Source organism: Copadichromis virginalis, linkage group LG9 (assembly GCF_057382275.1).
Source record: "Copadichromis virginalis isolate Kocher_CV1m ecotype Utaka linkage group LG9, C_Virginalis_male_GT1.1, whole genome shotgun sequence".
In the NCBI taxonomy this organism is placed as follows: Eukaryota; Metazoa; Chordata; class Actinopteri; order Cichliformes; family Cichlidae; genus Copadichromis; species Copadichromis virginalis.
The window spans coordinates 8,875,952-8,901,017 of NC_140626.1; the positions used below are offsets into that span (position 1 = coordinate 8,875,952).

General features: G+C 41.6%; 1 protein-coding gene and 1 pseudogene across 1 annotated transcript in view; one reads left to right on the forward strand and one right to left on the reverse strand.

The window, feature by feature from the left end:
- LOC146701227 (partitioning defective 3 homolog) overlaps nucleotides 1–25,066 on the reverse strand; it is a 358,058-nt gene that overhangs the window by 121,709 nt on the left and 211,283 nt on the right. Inside the window, exons 16-17 of the mRNA XM_085467562.1 lie at nucleotides 16,719–16,905; nucleotides 3,224–3,372 (exon numbers count right to left, since the gene is read on the reverse strand). Coding sequence (XP_085323688.1) covers nucleotides 3,224–3,372; nucleotides 16,719–16,905 — 336 coding nt within the window. The remainder of the gene's footprint in view (nucleotides 1–3,223; nucleotides 3,373–16,718; nucleotides 16,906–25,066) is intronic.
- On the forward strand, nucleotides 6,131–7,738 carry LOC146701229 (general transcription factor II-I repeat domain-containing protein 2A-like; annotated as a pseudogene).

Below are 25,066 nucleotides of genomic sequence, written 5' to 3' on the forward strand. Positions count from 1 at the left end.
CTTTCTATTGCAAATGCTACTGCATTGCCAGGCTCCATGCAGCCCTTCACATGGAGTAATGAGTGTTTTCTTCAGTCATTTGCACTGCAGAACGAGCACAATGGCACAGGTTCCCAAATTAGTTACCAAGCCTCTATTCACTGCCATTCAACTCCCTTTCAGCACCAGAAAAAAACCCTTTTGATCACGCTGAAATTAGCTCAAACAGCACCCTCGGTTATATGCATCTGAAGGGGGCTGAGATCACAAATCCAATAATGGCTGGTTATGAGCTAGTTATGGAATAAGAGTGGGACTGCTCTTCCGATCTCTATTACTGACCCGTGGATGGAACCGAACATCATATCGGTTGACCTCATTAGCGGCGGCAGGGCTCAGAGCTTATTTCTGCTCAAGTTCTTGTCGCACTGTGCTACTCTTAAAAGGACCAAACAAACATTAGTGCAGTCTGCACAACGTCATGAAACGCACACAAAGAAATAAGAAAGTGAAGCGCAGACACAAAGCAAGAGGAGCAGGTCTTACACTTCATGAAGGAGCCGTCCATCACGAGGTAAAGTGTCCGGCATGTGCTAACGTCTCACTGCCAGCGCCGACACCTCACGTCGCTTTCTTCCCTTTTCTTCTCTCACTCAATTTTATTCCCCATTTAAATGGGATTGAACTGCAGGGTGTCCGACCCCTTTAGCATATTTCAATGGGTTTCAAAGTCATGAAATCCATCTGCTGATGAGATTTAGGAGCAGCTGGAACATGATTAAAAGGAGGGAAAAATACCTAGTGACGGAATAAAATGTAAGTCAGTAGGGAATAGCGTTCTTGAGCGTGTTAACTACTTTTTTTATTCCTCTGAGTAATTTGAAAGCAGAGAGCGGCTTTATTAGTGCGCTATTGGGAAAGCAGAGCGGTATTCTTACACCTGCTAGCTGAGCTAAGTTCTAATGTCCAGCTGTGTGGCGAAGGCACGGCTTAAGGGAGAGCGCTGGCACTACTTTCTTTGGCTCACTTCATTTTCAGATCTACTCGCACAATACCCCGAGGTCGTTTTTGCATTGGGCAGCTTTCATGTAATTATTTCAGAAAAAGAATAAGCATGATAGCATAGCAGCGTCTTCCTCGGAGATAAATGGAAGTGCGGTGACTGGGCACGTGCCAAATCACAAACCATGTGTATTTCATTTCAAACGTTAAGTCTAGCGCTTGTGTTTCATCTATTGACTGAAAGAGGACTGAATTTTTCTTGTGGGGAAACCACGTCAGCTACAAGAGTTATTATGACTGGAATAAGTTTGTTATTTCCCTGAACCATCTGAACACTGTGATATTCTCATCGATGGATTATGATTTTGTATTGGCAAGGATTTCTGTCAGCTGGATATTTCACAAACTCAATTGGGCCCAGTGAAAGGGGAAGGGGGTGATTTTTTTTTTTTTTTTGGGAGGGGGGGGGGGGGGGTAGTTTTTTTGAATTTCATTTAATAAAAACCACAGGCACGCCCGCGCACAGACACAGAGGGATCTTGATAAAGAAATAATGCAGCAGTAACAGAGATTTGTAAAAGATCAATTACACTGGTTATCTCGAATGTGTGAGGCGCCGTCTTATGAGTACATTAATCAGGATCTTTGTTAAAAAAAAAAGAAAGAAAGAAAAGCTGTAGTTTGCAGCTAATCCAATGCACAAACAAACACGCAAAGACTCCACTTTGAAACAATTAAGAAGCTTTTTTGATTAAACTCATTGATAACATGTGCATTTGCAATGATGAGAACACCATCAAAGCCTTATCTTAGCATCCCTTCCGTTCTACTCGCTTCCTGTCCTCAGTAATATCCAATTATATTTTAAACACTGAGAACTTAATGGAAACCATTTCAGGCCAACTAACTGCTGAACAAAACCCATCCGATGGCTGAAGGTTTTCTTCTCCCGAACTTTGTGTTTGTAGAAAAGTTTCAATGGTGGACAGAAGGTATTACAAAGGATCTAGACCCCACAGAGCTCGGTGCAGTGGCCCAGACCTGCACCAGTCTGTGGGCGAGTCAAAGATTTCTACAGGTCTCTGGGCTCCATGTGGAAAAGAGTTGGCTGTTATCTGTTGTGATTAGTCAGTGATCCGAGAGAAGGCAGCGTCTGCTTCAGTCTCAGCGGGAGAAGCTTGGAGTTCACACCATCGTCTTCCCTGGATACAGTTTGTCTGTTTGAGAGTGTGCTTGCCCAGTGCGTGTTTGTGTAGGCCTGCATCTGACTGGCTCTCCCATCACTAAGCATTGTGCACTTGCGCTTGTGTTTTTATCCATGGTCCACTGGACAAAGGGCCATGGGAAATGGAGGCCAAAAGAGGAGAGGTGGTGGCTGGACAGGACTGAAGTGACTGTGTGTGTATTACTGTTTTTGAAAGTGCATTTACTGAGGTAAGCAGGATAAAGTGAGCAGCAAGTGTTTGAGGAGTCACAAGTTCAAGATGCGTTTGAGGTGTCCAGCAGGTGAAAGGAGCACTGAGTGACAATGAACAATCTGGAGGTTTGTTTACTGCAAACAAACCTCCAGATTAGCCGTGCTGAGTGGGAAAAAAATTGAAAGGAGACACGCAGTCATCACAAGGTAGAGGATTGTTTTCTTTGTACGGCCAAGCTTAGGATGCCAAACCAGAAAAACACTTCTTGCTCGAAAGAAAAAAGTAGTACATGAGGTGAATTTACTTTTGTGTAATATCAGTAATCTGCCTGAAATTAAGCTTAGAAAAAAATCCATTAACTTGTTGCAGAGACAAGATTGAACATATGATCATATCTGCACACTAACTATTAAGCTACCAGTATTTTCTAGCATATACTGACATGCATGCTGTTGGACTAAATCATGCAAAAGAAAGGAAAATAATATTTTGTCATTTAGCAGGACACTGACAGGTAACCGCCACAGGCTCAGGAAAATACAGGTTTCTGGTGATGGACAAATCGGCCCTTTGTACATGAACACAGCAGTCCTGCTTTCTCCTGTCCTTTTGCCAAAGAGTCCATGGGCAAGACAATAAATTTGAAACATGATCCAAGTCAGCTCTGGTGGCCCTGGTGTGTGTGTAAGAGAGAGAAGATGTGCAAAAAGGGAAACTGCTAAGACAAGAAGGCAGGAAATACAGTAAGTGTAGTCCATTCCCCAAGTTGTCAAACTTTTCCCTGTAGATGTGTGTTTGTGTGATGGTTCAGGCTTAGCACTTGCCTAAATCCATGCTCTTGGACTTGCGAGACTTGATGATCTCCAGATGTGCAGGATTCTCGTACTGCTTCGTGCGCTTTTCCGACATACTCTGGCGACCATACCCCTCCCTCTGGAATGAAGTGCCAGGGTCTGCGTCCGGACTGAGCGAACTACAGTTTGATAGGAAAAAAAGACAGAGGGACAAAAAGAGGTAGAAGTATTAGATACTGGCAAGTGTAGAGTCACTCTTTTCATCTGGAGATAATTCTATTGAAGACATATTTTTTCAGTCATCTACACAGTTCATTAAGTTGCACTTACATGGCCAAGAGACATCCTGATGATAAGACTGAGAAATAAAATCGTCCTATTAATATTCACACAACCCCAGACCTCAGCCTAAAATACCCCTTTGCTATCAGATAATGACCATCGACATTCAATATGCACACACACACACACACCTTTCATTTCAAAGCCTTTCCTCATCAAGGACACCTACACGTATGCTTAGTGGGTTCAGGACACACCACAAGTGGGAGGCAGGGCCTTGGCCTAGATGCGTATAATACCCCAGGTAATGTGAGGGTTCTCTGGGGTCACGGCCACTCAAATAACGCCCTCCTCCAGGACGTCTGGAGCAGAAGCAAGGCCCATCCCACTGCAGCACACTCCGTTTGAGATCCTCTATCTTTGTCTGGATCTTAATTGAAAATCGGATGGGAGCAGGGAAAGGAGGTCGAGAGAGGCGGACACTGGCATTTGCATGCAGGGATGTGCATTTACAATTAGGTGAGAAGCGCTTTGCAATTTCAGGGCAGATGGAAGGTAGGGATGCAGCATCATCCATCCATCCATCCATTCGCTACCGCTTATCCTTTTCAGGGTCGCGGGGGGTGCTGGTGCCAATCCCAGCTGTCATAGGGCGAGAGGCGGGGTACACCCTGGACAGGTCGCCAGTCTGTCACAGGGCTAACACACAAGGACAGACAACCATTCATACTCACATTCACTCGCACATTCACACCTAGTGGCAATTTGGATTATCCAATTAACCTATCCCCACATACTGCATGTCTTTGGACGGTGGGAGGAAGCCGGAGTACCCGGAGAGAACCCACGCAGACACGGGGAGAACATGCAAACTCCACACAGAAAGACCCCGGCCTGATGTTGGAATTGAACTCAGGACCTTCTTGCTGTGCGGCAACAGTGCTAACCACCGTGCCACCGTGCTGCCCAATCTAATAAATCTAATCTAATAAATGCTACATGCAGCCATTTCTTTTGTTCACATGGTGCTCGTACACGAACGTTTAAATAACAGCAGAATTTTCATCAAATAATCACATTTCTTTGGATTTGTGGAGCTTTTATGCAAAATCGAAAGCCGTAACTATTTGTAAACGTATCCTCTTGGAGCAGATGCTACTTCAAGCAGTCCTCGGTATTTGGAATATCAGCTAACTGCAGGCGTGCCTGCACTCGTTTCCATGTAAACAATTCTTATTTAGGTCGTCAACCCCACTTAACAAGAGAGCTGCTTCAATGTGTCGCAGAGGGGGCTGGCGTCAATGTGTTGCTTTACCGTCAACCATACCTGACAATCCCAACTAAGATCAGACTGTCTCGCAGGACCATCTCCAGATGACACAGGAAGAGAGGGAGGTGGAGCAGGAACAGAAGAATGACAGCACAGATGTATTATTCATTTATACATCATCCCTCGCTTTTTCCTCCTCTCATCATTCTGAGCCCCGCAAAAAAAAGAAGAAAAAAAAAAGGGCGAGCATGGCCTGTATTTTTCTGTCTCTGCAAATGTCATGTGTCAGAGCGTGACTGAGGCTGTGCAGATGGGAAAGGATGCATTTTCAGCCTGAATTTAGATTTCATTTACTCTCACTGGTATTGGGTTATGGAGCTGAGTTGCAAATGGAGGCAACATAGGTGAAAGTGAGAAACCAGCAGGTGGGAATCACACAGGGGCCGTCACTCAGGTACAGAGAACTGACGACCACACTAAGATTTGTGAGAGCAATTAAAGAAACTAGCAGCTGGGACAAAAAGGGCACGCAGCTTTTTTGGAGCAAAAATAGTGAGAAATCTGCGCGAAGAAAGAGCGAAGTTAAGAGGGAGCAGCTGAGCGGGTGGTGTAAATTCACTTAGCTGGAGGCCAAAGCTGTTGGTTTAAGCTGCTGCCCATTTTAGCACCATCTCTGATTTACTTTGGCACATACGGAGCAGTGACTAAATGCCTAGCATGTGGGTCTAGGGCAGGCATGGGCGAACTACGGCCCGGGGGCCACGTGCGGCCCGTTAAACGTTTTGATCCGGCCCGCCAAACTTGAAAAAAATGTAATAAATTAACCTTGTTAATGTTTTATTTCCCCTGCAATTCTGATGTTTCCTCACTAGATGGCGCACTCTAGATATATTGGCTTTGTTGAGGTGAAGCGGCATAGGCTTATTACTCCACGTTTGCACTTTACCCTGTGACCTACCATCTATGAAGATGAGCGGACCCAAGAAAAGGAAAGTGGACAGAGAATGTCGAGTGTTCAAAAAGGAGTGGACAACTAAATATTTTTTCACTGAACACCGATCATCTGCTGTTTGCCTGATATGCCAAGAAACTGTGGCGGTTTTTAAAGAGTATAATATTAGCCGTCACTTTGCCACAAAGCACGCTAATTATGCTAGCAAGCTCTCAACAAAAGAACGGGAAGCTGCTGCTGAGAAGTTGGCAGCTAATTTGAAGGCTCAGCAAAGTTTTTTTCACCGTCAAACTGCCATTCAAGAGTCAAGTACCAAGGCCAGTTTTATGCTTTCATTCAAAATAGCAAAGGCCAGCAAACCACTGTCTGAGGGTGAGTTTTTAAAAGAATGTATGGTAGAGACAGCAGGTATTTTGTGCCCAGAGACCAAAGACAAATTTGAGAAAATCAGTTTATCACGGCGGACAGTGACTCGCCGTGTAGAACTAATAGATGAAGATATCACCAGCATATTAAACAAAAAGGCGAAGTCATTCACTTTTTATTCTGTAGCACTGGATGAAAGCAACGATGTCAAAGACACTGCTCAGCTCCTCATTTTTATCCGAGGAATCAACGAAACCTTTGAAATAACGGAGGAGTTTTTGACAATGGAGTCTCTGAAAGGACAAACACGAGGAGAGGACTTGTTTGAACGGGTGTCTGCTGCCATCGAAAACATGAAGCTTCCCTGGAGTAAGCTTGTTAACGTCACCACAGATGGATCTCCAAATTTAACGGGAAAAAACGTTGGCCTGCTGAGGAGAATCCAGAATAAAGTGAAAGATGAAAACCCTGACCAGGATGTCATTTTCCTCCACTGCATCATCCACCAGGAATCTCTATGTAAATCGGTGTTACAGCTGAATCATGTTGTGAATCCTGTGGTGAAACTCGTCAACTTCATACGCGCACGGGGACTTCAGCACCGTCAGTTCATTGCGTTCCTGTAGGAAACTGATGCGGATCACCAGGACCTGCTTTATCACTCCCGTGTCCGCTGGTTGAGTTTGGGCAAAGTGTTTCAACGAGTGTGGGAGCTCAAAGAGGAGATTGGCGTGTTTTTGGAGCGACAGGGCAAGACTGAGGAATTTCCTGAGCTGAGCAACAAGAGCTGGATGTGTGACTTCGCGTTTGCTACGGACGTATTTTCACACTTGAATGAGCTCAATGTGAAACTGCAGGGGAAGGAGCAGTTTGTGCATGACATGTACACAAACGTGAAAGCCTTCAAATCCAAGCTGGCTTTATTCTCCAGGCAGATTTTGAACAAGTCATTCACTCATTTTCCTACACTAGCCACGCTGAAAGAGGCCGGAGCAAAAGTAAAGAAATACAGTGAGTCACTGGATGCACTGCACGGAGAATTCTGCCGTCGGTTTTTGGATTTCGATAAAATTGACAAGTCACTTCAATTGGTGGCCTTTCCTCTGTCACAAGACCCCGAAACAGCTCCAGAGGAGCTTCAGCTCGAACTCATCGACCTTCAGTCCGACCCTGCCTTAAAAGAGAAATTCAGCTCTCTGAAACTAAATGACTTCTATGCTTCACTCAATGATGCCGCGTTTCCAAATCTAAGACGAAAAGCGCAGATGATGTTGGCTTTGTTCGGCTCTACCTTCGTGTGTGAACAGACATTCAGCGTCATGAACATCAACAAAGCCAGCCACAGATCCAAGTTAACAGACCTACACCTCAGATCAATCCTGAGAATCGCCACAACAAAACTAACTCCAGACTTTGATGCGCTGGCTAAAAAAGGAGACCAACAACACTGCTCCCATTAAAATGTGTGTCTCCGTGATACGCACGTTGTTAAAATGAACAGTGCGCGCAGATCAAATATAACGCTTCACAGACTGACTTGCTGCAACTGTTTCGTTCTTGCACTGGTCGTTGTTGACTTTTGGCACCGGGGAAACAAATTGAATAAAAGGAACAGGACAAGTACAGCTGCATCTCCTACCGTTTTTGGAAGAAAAAAAAAAGAGTTAGGAGGAGAGTGATGTGATATCCTGAAGGATAACAGAACTTTCAGTGCTTTAAAATAAAATGTTCATTTATTTGATTTTCAGTGTTTAAAGGCTCATTTCGAAGTCAGAGATTTTATTGTAATGCTTTTCTTCATTTTCATTGGAAATTAAAGCACATGTTTTCTCCATATCTCAAGATGTGTATTTTTCCCCCAATGAGGTGATGTTTTCAAAGCATGCCATCTATCTACTCCTGTTCCGGCCCCTTTGTCAAATGTTAGAACTCAATGTGGCCCACGAATCAAAAAGTTTGCCCACCCCTGGTCTAGGGTAACCTGAAGAGAAACGGCAACTGTGCTGCTCTGAACTGCTTTTTAAGCTAAGGGTACCTGCTGTTGGAACCTGCACCTCAGGTCTCAGAAGCCATAACTATTTAAAGAGGTGGCGATGACCAGCAGCCAAGCAGTTCCTGAGTTTGAATCTTCATCACAGGTTTAAACTATCTTGGGCTGAAGGCACGTGTAGACTTCACATCTTTTTATATATACTCTATTCAGAGCCAATTAAAGCATCTAAAACCTCACGCGTCATTCTCGCCAGAACATGTTTTGTTTTTTTCACTGTAAACTAACACAAAGGTTTACAGCTGCTAATGAAAGTATAAAGATGGGGACAAAATTATTAGCAAAAATGGCAAGTGTCAATATTATTATCAACCCAGAAAAACTGGCCTGACATCGTCCCCATAGCGAAACATGGCGGTGGGAGGATTATGCTGGGGGAACGCTTCAGTGTGACTGGAACTGGGAATCTCATCAAGGTAGAAGGATTATGATGAAAGATGGATATGTGAAGATTTTGAAAGAAATCAAAGTAGTCAGCAGTAAAACTGGGTCTAGGTCATCGTTTTGTCTTCCAACCGATAACGATCTAAGACATACGGCGCACCTGGTGAAGAACCAAAGCTGTGTTTCAGACTCCTTGTTTTGGTTAAGAGCAGTTTGGAAATGGTTTTAAGAATAAGGCTTTCATAGGGAGGCTAATCAGTCCTCATCTGTACATGTATGAATTACAGAGTGGTCATCAATGAGATGTGGCTTTCAAAAACTATGTCCTTGTTTAAGATGCTTCTTAAGCTCAAAACTCTAGTTTAGTCAGCTCTGACTGGTTGAGCCTGTGAAGCTGAGACCCATACAGCATTCCCACTGGAAAAGCTACCTTAGATATTCAATATTAAACAGGATTTGAAAGTGAAAAATACAGCGTGGCCAATTAGAAGATGAATTCGGTCGTCTAAAGAATGGCACACTTCCTTCTTCAGACCATAGAGCCAGTCCACGTCTCTGGACTGTATTTAGACAGATGTTACATGATACATTAGTGGTTTTTCAGATTCTTTATTTTGTATTTAGCAGTGACTCAAACAAAATTCCAGTCACAGAATTCAAAAAAATTATAATGGGATCCATAATGAATGTTTTTTTTGCCTGTCGATGTTCATTTCATTTGGTCCATCCGTTAATGGGGGAAATAGGGTACATACAGAATTATATGCATACACATGCTATGATCACTATAGTAAGAACATTACTTACTGCTTTCCTCCCATTCAAAGTGCTCCCATCATCTAAAATTAAACAGCGCTGAGGATTGCTCACAGGCAAATCCACAGCTTTAACTTACATTTTACATCACTCCTTACTTCCTCGCAGGAAGTTGAACGTGTCAAACTGCACATTGGCCTCGTTGCTAAGCGGCGTGTGTTAAAAGCCCTCTGCGCTCACAATTACCCTGGTGACACTGTTTCTTTTCAAACTTCCTCTCTTTCTTTTACTCAAACCTTTTTCACTTGTGTTTCAAACTGACCCCAAAGAGTTAAGTCTCTACTACTTCTTAGTGCAGCTAAGTCTGACCGAGTGGGGTTCTTTGTATTAGTTTCAGCGCCTTGGAGAGGGGGCAAGAGGTGGAGAGCAATGCCCAGCAAGGTGCTTCTGAAATGGTTATTCTGAGGTTTGAGGAGGGCGATTCAGTTGACTGCTTGGATGCATAGCTGAGTCGGGGAGCTTGGAGCTGCCTTCAATCACTGTATGAAGTCCTGCATGAGAAGTTGGTGCAGAGGTTTGTTTTCCTAGCATGTGCACCAGTGGACACCAGACAGTCCAAATACTGGCTAGTAGAAAAGAAAGGTGAAATACGAGATTACTTTTATTTTGTTTATTTCTTAAACGCAAGTGGATTTTAACAAGGGATGTCTCATATAGCTGCTTTTGCTTCACTCGCTTAATTGCACACATAAATCATCAGACTTTAAACGCGGATATAAAAACTGTAAGACAGCGCGGTTCGATCAGTGCCACACAGCGGAGCAGCTGCACCTGCGATTTGCCGTAATTCCCTTTTAATTGTGATGAAGTTGCTGAGAGAGGCAGAGAGAGAGAGAACAAGATCAATTAAGACCTCTTTGTCCGTCTGCTCCCTCCTGTGCCGACCCTCTCATTCTTTCCCTGCCTGGTTTACGAAGCTTTTAATTGAGTTTGGCTAGATGGACTGCTCCGGTCTGCTCGTACACGACGACGACTGACAAGGACCGGGCAAAGATATATTTTGGTGCGTGCGCAGGCTAGGTTAGCTGCACTCCTGTCACAGTGACACAGAGCAGGTCGCACACAGACACAGAGTGTGCGATGCAGGAAGTCGGTGAAGGGAGGGCACAGAAATGAGACATATTCACCGTATTCATAAATCTAGAAGGGAATGATAGCATTTAAAGAAAAAAAGGTCCAAATATGCTGTGAAGCTGTGTGAGTGTGTGAGCCGTCTGGCCTTTAAGTCACTACCAACTTAAATGGAAATTTGAGATTAGTGAAATTGTGTGTGAATGCATCCACGCCTGTGCTGCAGGGCTGTTTGCATTTATATGTAGTTATGCTGATAGTTTGATGGGAAAAACATGTGCTTAACAGAGCACTTGTGATCCTTAGTTACACTGCTGATGACAGAGACTATTAGGGAGTCAACCGAAGTAGGCAGTCCGCCTGCAAAGTTTGTTTGTTCGTGTCCGCGCGAACCGTTTCCACTTTATATGTTAATTTGCGAAATTGTTTACCAGCCAATGTGTATCTAAACACTCGTGAGACTGAGAGCACCGGCACGGCTGTGTGTATTTGCGGGTGTGAAAAATGGATGTGTGGGTACGCTTGTCTGGAGTCCTTCTCCATCCTTGCTGCTTGACAGAGTGTTTCGGAGCTGCCTGGGAAATGATGTTTCCACCTGTGACATCTCACAAAGACAGAGAAGGACACAGTCTAGTTGTCTCTCTCTCGCTCTCATGCTTCCTCTCCGTCGCTCTTGCTGTCCGTTTCTCTTCTCTCTCCGCTTAATGAGAATTGACACCCATCTTCCACTCTGTCAGCCTTACCCAGGCTGAGGTCCAAAGCAGGACGAGGGCAGACACGGTAGTCTTGTGTAGATTAGTGTTGTGACAGTGCCCCTAACGGTCCAAGTGAGAAAATGATGGGTAATTTTGAATAAGTCTTCATCTGTGATACTTATATTATTTTAAAATAACTTGTATTGGCAGGTAACCCCGCAACTTGGTGTTCCATGAAACCCAGGGTTTAATATTTAATTCCAAGTTGTATATAGAAAATGGACGTAAGCACTGTAACATCAGTCATTAGTTTTTGAACTCCAGTAGCTTTATTTTGAATCTTTACTGGCATCTGGGCACAGAAATGAGACAAAATTATGTTATTTAGATAAGAAGGTTTAACGGGGGCAATGAAGAGACTGAGATATCAGATTATTAGTAACACACAAATTTAAATGCTAAGATTTCAATTGCCAAAAACTGTTGGCTGCCAGTGCCACCACTTAGTAGCTCTTAGTAAGTACACCTATAAATTTGAAAATCCTACGTGACTTGTACTGGTGACCTTCTTGAGTTAACGTGTTCGCAAGATGTTCAGAAAATCTGACCTCTGACCTTATAATGTCTAATATCACCGGTATTCAAATAAAAAAGATGCAAGGAGATGCAATTGTGGTGTCACTTTGAAAATCATACATCACTTAGGTTCTCAAGTTATCATATTCATGAATTTTGGTGTCCACATCGCCCACCTAGCCACCCACCCGCCGGGGTGATGACAACACCCCAAGCCTTTGAGGTTGAGTGGTAAAAACTGCTGAATGAACTTCTTGGACAAACTATGACAAACAGTTGGTCATATTTTTCCCAGGCAATTATAATATTATAACAGCTCTTAAACTGTAAACACTGTCAAGGGTTACAGTTCAACAGTTTAAAGTAGCAGAACAGTTACAGGGTATCCAAGTGGAACTAGCCACAGAGACCAAAACACTGCACTACCGTGTAAAAATGGTTATCTTTCAAAGTTGGGCATTTAACACACAACGGCCTTTATGGGGAAAAGTTAAATTTTAAACATAAAATGCAGTATATACTATAATATCTTGTAATTAAAGGCAAAGGTGTTTATAAGCTGTTACAAGCATTACTTTTGCCACCTGTTACATTTCATTTCTTGACAAGTTGAATACTTGTCATGAATACTTTATTAAACTTTGATTTATTATTAGAGTCAGTTACATTTAGTGTGAGAAATAGAGGTGGGTTAATGAGGAGCTAAATAACTAAAAACCAAATCACTGTGGAAACAGGAAGCTTTTATTGTTAGGAGGAGAGAAATTTGCATTCTCTCACAGAGACTCATCTTCAAGAAGATGATTTGAGCACTTGTCTTCTCCCAAGCACAGTCTTTTATTTTGATTTCTTCCCATGCTACACTGCAATATGAACATGTGAGTACTTTTAAGAACTGGTACTTTTGCTTCTGAAGGACGCAGCTGAATGCATCCTCAGTGAGGATTTCACGAAGGACCGAAGGGAAGGATTACTGTGAAGGAGCAGTATTCATACAGATTTACACAGATGTAGCCCATGGTGCTGAGCAGACAGAATCAAAGTAAAACTTTGTGATTGTCTCTAAGCTACGGTGGCCCTAAGAGGTCAAATACAATGCAACATAAGAAAACACCAGCAACAAAGAAAAACACTGCAAAAGCACATAAAACACAACAGAAACTGAATGAAACACAAAGGAAGTAAAAAAAAAAATCTTGCAAAAAAACCCCACAATGGAAGTGTTTTTAGGGAACAGCTTCCGAAGAGATAGAAACCAAAACATGCGAAGGATTGCACTAAGACTTAAAAGAAGCAGAGGATTCTTCTGTGCTGTGAGGGAGAAAAAGATGCAGGCAATGTGTGTTTTAATCACATGGGTCATGTAATACTGTAGATACATGTTGCTATTAGCCGTTTAGCTGTTAGCTTGTCCCCTACTGTTAGCTGTTCCGTCACATTATTGTCTCTCTGGAAGGTTTTTCACCTTTGGGTTTTTTTTGTGAGCTTTTGCAGCATTTCTTCTATTTGCTGGGGCTTTGCTGCAGTGACCTTTGACCTTTCAGGGACACTTTAGAAAGCAGTTAGTTTTGAAACTGACTGAAAGTAAACATCTTAAAATGTGATTTTTTGCAAATTTGGATGTCTTATTTCAGAGTTCTTGAGATTATACAACAACAAGCTCATTATTTGGAGTATAAAGGCGCCCTTAAAAACAACTAGAAGTGGACCGTTTTTTACAGACACACCCTGCAACTGCACTTTGTCAACTTGTGGGATGAAAACCAGGTGGAAACTAGAAACATTCATTTGCATCTTTAAAAGAGCCTGACGTTAAAATACACTTTCTTTTTTTAAATTTCTCTGACACTGTTCCATGTTTGGAAGAAAAAAAACCTTTCATCTTTGCACTGATCCAAATTATTGTGCAAAGCTGTAATATCAAACCTCTCTTTGTATCTGTTGTGCTGTAAATCATTTGGACATGGCCTTTCCTGTTTGGCTTTGGATTCAAACCAATGAAGGAAGGAGGAGGCACAGCTTAGGGAGTTATTGCTTCAGGTCAGGACCACAGATATTCAAAGTAATAATTTACAACCACTTGTTTACCCAGTGGAACCTGACAGACGTGCTGGCTTCCATCAACTCTTTGAATCATGCTCACACACTCTTTAGCCCTGCTCACTGACATCTTGGACTTAAGCAATGCAAACACCGATTTCTACAGCTGGCTGCAGCTTCAGTCAAGTGCATCTCTAAGGAACTTTTACAGTAGATTATCTAGACTTTAGGGCAGACTTTATCTAGTGACTGACTTCAAGTCCCAATCTAGTTTGACTAAGCGCAACACGTCACTGCCAGTAGTAACAACCATAGCAATAAAACGGTCTGTAATATAGCAACAACACATAAAAGCTTGGCTCTTTGTGCATTACCATTTTAAGATCTACAAACGCAGAGTTGTAATATTTACAACTCATTTTATGTTCATTTCAGGCCTGTAAAAGTGATGAAACGCTGAGGGAGCACTAAGTATGAAGGGAGGGAAACACAGGCTTACGTTTTCACTCGGTAAAATATGAACAAAGACAAGCACACATACTCAAAACATGCACCATGGGGAAATAGTACCAAGTGATTTTAAGAATAAAATAAATAACAGGTTGTTCTAATATTTCATCACAATATGAGATGGGGTATCTTCCTTAATGACCAACCATTTATCTTGAGGGCCACAGCCCTGCCTCTGGTTACGCCGGAGTTCTGCCTTCCCATGGTCGCCAAATGCTTGTTTATAAGGGGGCCGTCTGATTGTCGGGGTGCTATGTAGACAACATGTATACAACTGAATTGAACTGAGCTGAATGGAATTGAACTGAAAGCTGAGAATGTACTTTTATAAAATCCTAGAGGCTGAAATCAGCAACAGAAACGACTGATAGACAAACTAAGCTTGAATGAATGTCACAAAGCAGCTGGTATGTATTAGTGTGTGTGAACAGAGTCACATAGAGTGAAAGTGATTAAAAACAACAACAACAAATGAATAAAGGGAATTAAATAGCAGAAAACACCAAATGTGAATTTGTTCAATTCCAGTAAGTGAAAAAAGTGAAGACCAATAACAGAAAGGTCATGAATTACAATGATTTTATCAGCCAACCAGCCTTTTTTGCACTTTGTGCATTCACTGTAGGTGTATGGCCTTGGCAAGGCATCTCCCAAGACGATGGAAGGCTGAATAATACTGGAAGCCAAAGGTGAGACTTTCACAGTTCTGTACAATACATATTCAGTGCATATAGACCCCTGGCAGCACTGGTGCAGAGCTTAATTAAAAAGTAACAGTTCTGGTACATTGGAGTCTGGCTGACCCACATCCCCTGCTGGCTCAATACGCCTGTTAACTCTGTGTATAAGTGTGTGCGTGTGTGTTTGGTGGGATATTGGGGGCACTTGAAAAGGGAAATGAGAAAGGGTGTAAGTCAGTCAGAATGATGATACACACTTGATGCGTTTAAGCAGCTGTAAGCATTTGCATAAAAAAATGTGTGCATGATGTGTGTTTGTGTGTGTGTGAGAGAGAGACATGAATTATTCAGAATAACCCTAGGCAGTGCTATATAGCGCACTCCTGCCTTATGGGCTTACATCATGCATGTGCGTGTGCATATGTGCGTGCGGTTGTGCATTTGTGTGAGTTTATAGACGGGGAGCGTGTGAGGAAACCTGAGTGCATTTCAGCCATGCGCTGTGGACCTAATCCACTGTGACAAACCTCTGACATCACGTGCACAACAGGCATGCTGAGCAAATCCAGTCATTTATAATGAATGAGACAGAGAGAGAGAAAAAGAAGAGTGAGAGGGTAGAGAGTCTCCAGGGAAAACGATATAAAAATAATAACAATAAAAAGGAGAGAAACAGACAGAGCATCTCTATCTGTGGCAGCCAAAAACAACATCTTCAAGCCACTTGCTGCATCCATCCATGTGGCCTCAAACAGCCAATCATCACAAAAAAATAACAAACCCACCAGCAACAACAAAGAAAGAATGCAAGAATTAGAAACAATGAGTGGTGAGTGGAAATGCAGGTGCTGATTTCTTTTGTCTCTGTCATTCCGACAAGAATTACAAGATGATTGGATGTCTTGAAAATACATTTCCGGTAACTGAACAATGCAATCAATTCAGGAAATGTCAGGAAATTTTAGAGTAACTACTGGCTATTTTAAAGCAGATATAAGGGTTGAAATGCCTTTCCTTTTTCTACACCCTCACCCCTTTTCTTTCCTTTGTGTCTACTGGTTCCTCTTCTTATCTAGCTAAACTCTTTAAGAGCTTGTTGTTCTGAAAATGTTGAAGAATCCAAGTCTCATTTACATGCCGAAATATGTCAGGAGGGTGGCACCAGTCGGGCTGCAGACTGAGTGGGGTGCCAAAATCCCACAGGTGGTGAGGGTTGGAGTGCTGGAAGAAGAATATGGGTCCCCAAGAGTGTTGCTGTGTGACTACTGCTGCTGATTCCATTACAGTCTCTCTCTCACACAGACACACACACAGACACACACACACAGACACACACACACACACCTATACCCAGACTCATATTTTAGGATTCCAAGCAGAGCCCTAAAGCAGAATGTCATTACTGTCCTACAGTGAACTTGGTGTACGATATGAAAACTTTATTTCCTGGTTCGTTACGGCAGTAAGACTGTCCCGTTTACCAATTTCTACCAAGGAAAAACCATTACACTATCTAATAAATGTGGGAAATAGTTGCTGAAAATGCATGCACATTCGGTCAAAAAATAAATAAATAATCATAATTAACTGGTATGACATTCTGCAAAATCTTCAATCCAAAAACTGTGATGCTCTTCTTTCCTGGACCAGTTCTGGGTAAACATAATCTCCCACCTCAGCGGTGGAGACTTTGGCTGTGCTAACAAACTAGCCAGCCTACACATCATATAAACTCTGTCCTACTCTCTCCCACAAAGGGGGCCGTCTGAAGTCCATCAAGCCATAAATAATTCAGCCGACTCTCCCACAAAGTGAGAACAACCTGCAGCTTACCATTCATTCTGTCCGGGCAGCTCATGAATCCAGGGAACTGGGTTTTCTCCCACAAAACCCATGTCATCATGGGAGCTGGACGACGACTGGTCAGACAGGTGGGAAGGGAGCAGGGGTGGCCTGTCGTCTTCGATCATTACTATGTCGTCCTGTGGCATGTTCACAGTCGGAGAGAGCTGGGAGCGACCTGAGAAAAACCAGGACAAGGAGAGACTGATTAGCAAATGGAGTGTGACCGCGTATATTTGAGCTTCATTTCAATTATAAAATACAAAACTGTGTCAAGACCCATTTATTAAACTTTTTTTTTTAAACGCACACACCCCATGTGCAGACATATTTGTGTAAATATAATTTTATCTTGCGTTCCTAATTAACAGCATGACACTGCAAACAGATAATGCTGAGGACGTTATTTTGCAAAACTAGTGGATTTCTGCTCTTATCTGGAGTAGCAGTACTGAAAGGAAATAACAAACATCTTCTAAATGATAGCACAGTTCACTCATGGAAAGTCTAAGTGGCCATGAGGACTCATAAGACAAACACAAAGTGCTCTAATGTCTATCCAGTCTCTTAATGTCACAGGCAAAAGTTCTGGACCCGGGTAGTTTTAGCTATTCTCCTTCACTGTCCTCCAAGGACAAATACAAGCAGAAAAAGGCCTCTCCCTGATCTGTATTCTGTCCCGCCTGACCCTCCCCGCTGAGGACTTCTTTGAATCGCTCTTTTGCTGCTCCTCAGGAGTCAAAGTCAATGGGGAATGTGCTGGCACTCAGCGCCAAGGGCAACAGAAGGGTTGTTCAACAGCATGAGAAGTGGCATTACAATGAAGAGGCGGAAGCTTCATTCTGAAAGCCGATCTGCGCACGACTTCTTCGTGGCCGATCCGAACGCGAGACAAGTGATGAGACGTGAATTCAGCCACACACCTGCTTGCCATTAGACAAAGTCTTTCAGAGATTCTGGACTTCCTGTGGTCGTTGCTTTTGTTTCCATTATCACAGAGGTATTTTGCAAATTTAATAGCTTAGGAACAATTGTGTGTAATCACTAGCAGCAGACAACAATATTTACTCTGGCAGGATCCCAACGTGAATCTGAGAGTCATTTAATTTCACTGGGGCCCGACGAATGATAAATGCACATTGTGGAAGTAAATCTCAGCACCAATCAATGCAGCAGCGAGCGGTATAGTTTAGTTTCGATACTTGGAGATTAAAAAAAAGGGAAGAAAAAAAAACAAAGAAACAAAACAGAGCTGCGTGGGAGAGGACAGAAATAAAGGCGCGCTTATCCAGCACTCACAGCGCCAATGAAAGTCAATGTGGAAAGGTGCGTTTTTTAGGTGATTTGCCATGTTGACGTGTGACAGAGGAGATTTGTCCAATCCAAACCAGTGAAGCACAAAACAACACCAAAAAACTTTTCCGCCGTACAGTTCTTATAACTGGGAAATTATCTATGGAGGCCAAAGAGTTTTTGTAGTACCACCATATTGCTGTGAAGGCTGACATTTTACTTTGAAAGTCTATGGGGATTGACTTGCTTGTGTAGCAAGGCTCAAGTGGTCATTAAAAGAAACTGTCAGGTTTGGTAACTGCAGCTTTAACAGCTTTAACTTGGAGTAATTGTTTTCTGTACAGCTTTCAGTGTCTTGTGTCGTTGCAGAGGAATCATGGAGTGCTCTTTAAAAAAGTGTTGTTTCATTTCATTGGGGTTTGTGGGAAGTCTTAAATGGGCTCTTTTAAGGTCTGGCCACAGCATCTCAGTCAGTTTCAGGTCAGGACTCTGGCTTGTTGCAACTTTGATTCGTCTTTAGCTATTCTGATGTAGATTTGCTGCTGTGTTTGTTCTGTTGCATGAACTATTTTCAGCCAAACTTTAGCCAACAGCTGGCCCAACATTTGTCTCAGAGGACCTCACGGTCAACTTGAAGACAGCAAGACGGCCAGGTCCTGTAGCTCCAAGACAATCCCAAATCATGACCCCCTCCATCACTGTCCTTCAGAGGTGGTATGAAGTGTTTGCGCTGTGCTGTGTTGTAACACTACATAACAAACAACTCCACTATTTGATTCATTCAGATGCAATTGAACAGCCGTGCTGCTGTTCTTAAAAGATAAGGGGGAACACTTCCAAACAAGCCATACTTGTTCAGTCATTTTCTAATCTACCAACTTAAACTTTAATATTTAACATTCTAACTGAGACCTGCAGAGTCACAGTCAAACCTTGGGGGGGATTTACATGGATGTACACTCCTGGGAAGATTGTGGCATTGTGTTAACACACATCTGAGTGCACCATACCAGCAAACTGAATGCTCCTTACAAAGGCTGCTTTTATAGAGGTACTTAGTTTTTTACTAACTACACCCGTGACTGCAAAGTCATGTGAAACCTTCTTTTTCACATGACCATACTTTTGCATCTGTTAACCGGTTCTACTGAGAGCCTAGTCCTTTTGTCTTTAGATTGCTAATCTAAAGCAGTTAAGATGGCTACCAACACTGTACAGGTGAAATGAAGGCCATTTCTCACTCAGACAGCTTGACAGAGAACCGCAGGTGATTGAATTCCCCCTGTACTGTAAATCAGGAGTATTGGAGTAATGGCAGTGATAAGTCCAGGAAGTCAATTAGGCTAAGCTAAATGTATCATTCTCACAGTAGACAGACCAAGAAAATTCTGTTATTTTATAGTTGAATTTTGATTATTAATAAAAGTGGTTGAAGTAATTTCTCAAGTTATTATGATAGTTTCTTTCAATAATGTCTAGGATCAAGGGAAATGAAGGTAAGTAAAATCTGCACAGTCTATTAAAGTGAGAATAAATAGATATGGTTTTGCTTCTGTAAATCTGTATAAGTAATATACGTGTAGAATTCTACGAATATATATGTGACCTTATTTTCTGAGCCTTTTCTGTCATGACAGCACTACTTAGTCATTTTCCCTTCAAAATTTCAAATGTCACGCTTTACAGTCAGTTTAGCAAAAGTGCGACAGTGTCAGTAAAAGATGCCCTGCGGTTGTGTTTCCACGGGGGCTTTTCTTATACCTGCATTTACATTCCCTTAGTAAGTAGATGGAATTGCTTCTCGGTTGCATCAGCAACAGAGACTTTGACTGCAGCAGCAACCCTGAACAGACACAGAGTATTAACTATGTCTTTCTAAAAAAAAAACAAAAAAAACCCACCCAAAATAAAACTTTAAAACTTTTAGTGCATGTTCACTTACACCACACACGGACAGAACATTTGCTCAAACTTACAATATGCTCTCTTTAAGACGACACACCATCTATAATCACCTTACATACACTTGTGTCACGGTCCACTTTGCTAGAGGACACTGCTTTAATTAGAAAGTCTGCAGGCTTTTCTCCCAGCTTCATGAAATATTTCCAGTCAAGACCCCTTGACACAAGTGACCACCACTGCAGAAGAAAAGTCGTTACAGTTACCACTTCCGTGCCTATGTGCACATGCACTACAGCACTGTATGAAGAGTGCGCAGGAAAAACCGGGGCCGTGCCGATGCTTTCAAAGGTGAAAATATAATTAGAAACTGCAGCGAATGCTTTTCTGCAGCTGTCAGCATAATCAGCATAGAGGGAAATCACAGCCCGCCTACTCATGATACTTGACTCTGAACATGACTAACCGGGACAATGAAACAGACGAGACTAAGGTTGGCTGGAGAAGACAAAGAGAAAATGGCTCACAGGGAACAATATGTTGATACGAGTTAAATCACACTGTGGTTCATAAAACTTGGCTGAGCAAAGGGCGGAGTGGGAATAGAGGCAGACGCTTTTCAGCAACTTGGAACAGCGAGGCTCAGATGGAGCAGCTCACTCACTGCTTTAACACCATTGTCTTTTATCAGCTCCTCACAGTAGCTGACGAGCCAGCCAGATCGACACGGTGAACAGTCATGTGTGTTGGAACTCGGAATAACTAGTGATGGAGGCATTTTGAAAGTCACTTCTGTTTGTTATGGAGAAGTGATTCTTAATGCAAAGTGCTGATGAAATAATGAGCAAGAATATTCTTAAGGCCTTCTTTTGTAATTGTTGAGCGTCGTTTTACTCCCATCACACCCAACCAGTCGCAGCATAAGGCTGCCCCTCTTCTGAAATTTTGTTCTACTGGACATTTCTTCCTGATAAAAAGGAGTTTTTCCCTCCTACTGTCGCCAAGTGCTTGCTCACAGGCGGTTGTTTGATTGTTGGGGTTTTCTCTGCATTATTGTATGGTCTCTACCTTACATTATAAAGCACCCTGAGGTGATGACGTAAAAAAGAAAAAAAACGACAGAAACTATGGAATTTTTCATGCAGTTATCTGGACTTCAACTCACTTATCTGAGAAATACATATGCTGAGTCGTGAAGGGACTATTTTTACTCTGATAATGAGTAATTGTTCACAGCAGGCTAATGTTTTACAAAGGGGCTATTAGGTAATTGTTACATAGATGCTTACCATCTTTGGGGTTAAGGAAAGAGACCTGTGGCAATCTGATGATGTCATCATGACCTTTCTCACACTGTGATTAAAGATAGCCTCATGTGAGTCACACTGACAGAAGCAGGCTCACAGAAGACAACACCCTGGGACCCCTCTCATTACATCTTCTGTTCTGCTAAAAATAAATCAGCTTGTTTGGTGTGGTTTGCCATCTAGTAATAATAGTGCATTGTGAAGGATTAACAGGATCGCTGACACCTATTGAAGTCCAACATGATCACCCTGGCTGTTAATTGTAATGTTAGAAAATGACTTTTCAGTGTTGCCTCAGCCAAGGCAGCTCACATTCTGGTAGTTTTTAAGGGAACGGTGTTGTATTTTGTATAAATTCAATTTTAAATGTAAAATCAGAAAAGGGCAGCATGACAGATGTTTACTTTTATTATGCAACATTATGTAGGAGTGGGTCATGGATAATAGCCACTGATTTGGAAATAATTGGATATGAATAACTTGAGTTCATTGTTTATTATTATGACTGTAGATTTCTAATGAACTAGGCAGCTCATTCTCATTCTTTTTATGAAGATATAACACATTTTGGGGTCAACCGGAAAGAAAGGCAGAGAAACGTAAAGGTTAGGTCAGAGGTCAGATGTCAGATGTGGTCAGTATCCAGTATCATTTACTAAATGTTAGTAATACAAACTAAGTCAGCAGAATTTTAACCAAGTTTTAAAGATAAAATACATTTTATGAAAGTTTGACCTTATTTAACCTTGAAGAAAATGTCAGAGGTCCGAAGTAATGTGACATTTAAAATCCTGATGTATCATTCCCTGTATGTTGTCAAAACAAACATTAGCAGTAAACAGCTCTATATAACATTATTATCACTTTTTAAGTCTTTATACACTACCTTCTGCATGTTTACAATATACACCACACTTGCAAAAATCATAGTTTTAAGGATTTTTGTCAATTTTTGACCAATAAATAATTAAGCTGACCTTGCAGGCCTTGGTGGACGTAAGCCAAAATTTAAAGCATTATTAAACATGACCCCACTCTACACCCCTGCTGAGCTATCTTGTTTACAGACAGAAAGTTGAGATGCATGCACACGCTACCAAAAACATAACCTCCAAGGTGAAAGGTAATTAAACAGTTTGCATATTCACTTTTACATTGCTAAAGCCACGCCAATCTCTCTGCACATGTTTCTGAAATTCCTATGAGTTGATACCGATGCCACAATACTGAAGCAAAGATGTTCTTGCTCCCTCTAACAGAGCGTGCGGATGAAGACGGATGAGCTCTCTGGCTCCAGAGGCCACCTGGCTGCATCCATCCAAATAGATCAGAGTATCGCTCTTCTCTTCTTTCTGCCCTCTGACCAAGCATTACCTGTTGAAACATTGAGCTGTGAGGTGAAAGGTCACACTAATAGCCTCACTCCATCTTCCCTCTCCTGCTCGATTTCCTCCATCTCTGTCCCATCACGCACTCTCACACTTTCTTTTCCTCTATGTTCTCCCTCCTCCTTTTCCTCCTTCTGTGAAACTTTGGCCTATTGATGTGGATGGAGGAGAGGTCATTAGTTGATCCATGCTGTCACAGCTATCAGACCCATACACGGATAGCAGCGGGTAATCACCCTAAGTACATACCAGCAGAAGCCGAAAGCCTTTATGTACACCAAGGGACATCGGTGCCGTTTTTCAGCAGTGTTCCACAAGGGATTCCTTCATTAATGCTATTGATCAGCGCATTTAGTAGATTGGCTTTATGACAATCTCTTCCTTGTAGGGAAACATGGCATCAAGACGTCTGGTATATGAAGAGCAGCTACTAAAGTGTGAGACTTATAGAGACACGTGGAGATGATCAATGCTTCCCATGGACACAAGAACAGAACCTTTAACATCCAGTCAATTTCTTATATATTTAGAATCCTGGCTGAAGGTCCCTATAACCACATACTGGCAAATGTGTGTCTATTATACACGTATGCTTGGAAAACTAAGGTGATGACAGCTTAATGCTAAAACATCAATTTATGGAAGTCATTGCTACGGCAAAGACTGTCTTCAATACATCGTCTGACCACCACTCTGCGACGTATTACCACGAAGCAACTAAAAGGTTTTTCTTTTCTAGAGGTCAAGCCATCGATGGTGTTGAATGAAGAACAGCACTCACATCCAAGGCTTTTATTTAGCCTGCAGATGGCATTTCAGGGAACAGCATCAAAATCACATCAATATTTTTTCCACACAAACAGCAGCCAGAGTAGCTCAATATCCAGAAACAGTATGTTAAAGAAAAAAAAAGTACTTTCACTTGATTCATTGTAACGGGTTGGTTTATAACATTAGTTTGTACTTTATACACAAATTAGAGTTACTGTGTGGTACTTTTTATGATTAGAGTCTCCCTTTCCCACAATATCACACAAATTATACTTTTCAGTTCAGTTCAGTTCATTTTTATTTCAAACATTTCAAACATGTGCCTTCACAATCATTACAAAATATCATTCCATTATTTGTTTGAAAAGGAGTAGGCTGAAGTATTTACTTATTTGTCCCTACCCCCTCAAGTTTTACCTCTCATTCATTAAAATTTTTTTTTTGTCTTAAATTAAACAAACAACATATGAAACATATAAACATATGAAGTAAAACAAAACATAACATACATAAATCAAAAACAAGAAATTAGCAAGCCCCACCACAGTATAGTTTCTTTCATATGAAAAATACAGAATGTGTATATTTGCAGATACACAAGTTATGGAAAAACAACAAACCAAAACAAAACAAAAAAACAAAAAAACAACCAAAAAAGAACCGCAACACCATTACCAGCAACATTACCATCCTGGGTTAACCCCGTTTTCTTCATTCTTATACTTATTTAAAATTAGGTTTTTATATTTTACTTTAAACTGTTTTATGTTTTGACTGTCTTTTATTTCTTCTGTTAGACTGTTCCATAATTTAACTCCTGCAATTGAGATTGACATAGTTCTTAAAGTTGTTCTAGCACTTTGTATTTTTAAATTCCATTTCCCTCTTAAGTTATACCCACCTTCTCTTTCTATGAACAATTTACAGATTTCTTTGGGAAGCAATTTATTTCTTACTTTATACATTATTTGCGCTGTTTTAAGCTTCACCAAGTCTTGGAATTTAATAGCTTGCATTTTGACAAAGAGTGCATTTGTATGGTCCCTGTACCCTACATTATTTATTAATCTAATGGCCCTTTTCTGTATTATAGTTATTGTTTGTGTGTTACTTTTGTATGTGTTTCCCCAGACCTCTACACAGTAGCTCATATATGGCAGTAGTAAAGCACAGTATAAAATGTGCAGTGCTTTCTGATCCAACATATGCTTTGCTTTTCCCAGGACGGCAATGCCCCATGCCAATTTCCCCCGAACATAAGTAATGTGTGGCTTCCAACAGAGCTTGTGGTCAATGATCACCCCAAGAAATTTTATTTCATTTACTCTTTCTAAATATACATTGTCAACACATATTTCTACTTCGATGTTTTTCTTTTGGTTTCCAAACAACATAAATTTGGTTTTATCGAGATTCAATGATAATTTATTTATATCAAACCACTTCTTTAATATCGTTAATTCCTGTGTGATCATTTCCAAAACCTGTGGCAACTCCACACCTGAACACAGTATATTTGTGTCATCTGCAAATATTACAAACTTTAAAATCTCCGATACTCTGCAGATATCATTTAAGTACATAATAAACATTTTTGGACCCAGTACTGAACCTTGAGGTACTCCACAAGCTATATCCATCAAATTAGATTTATATTCATTTATTTGTACATATTGTT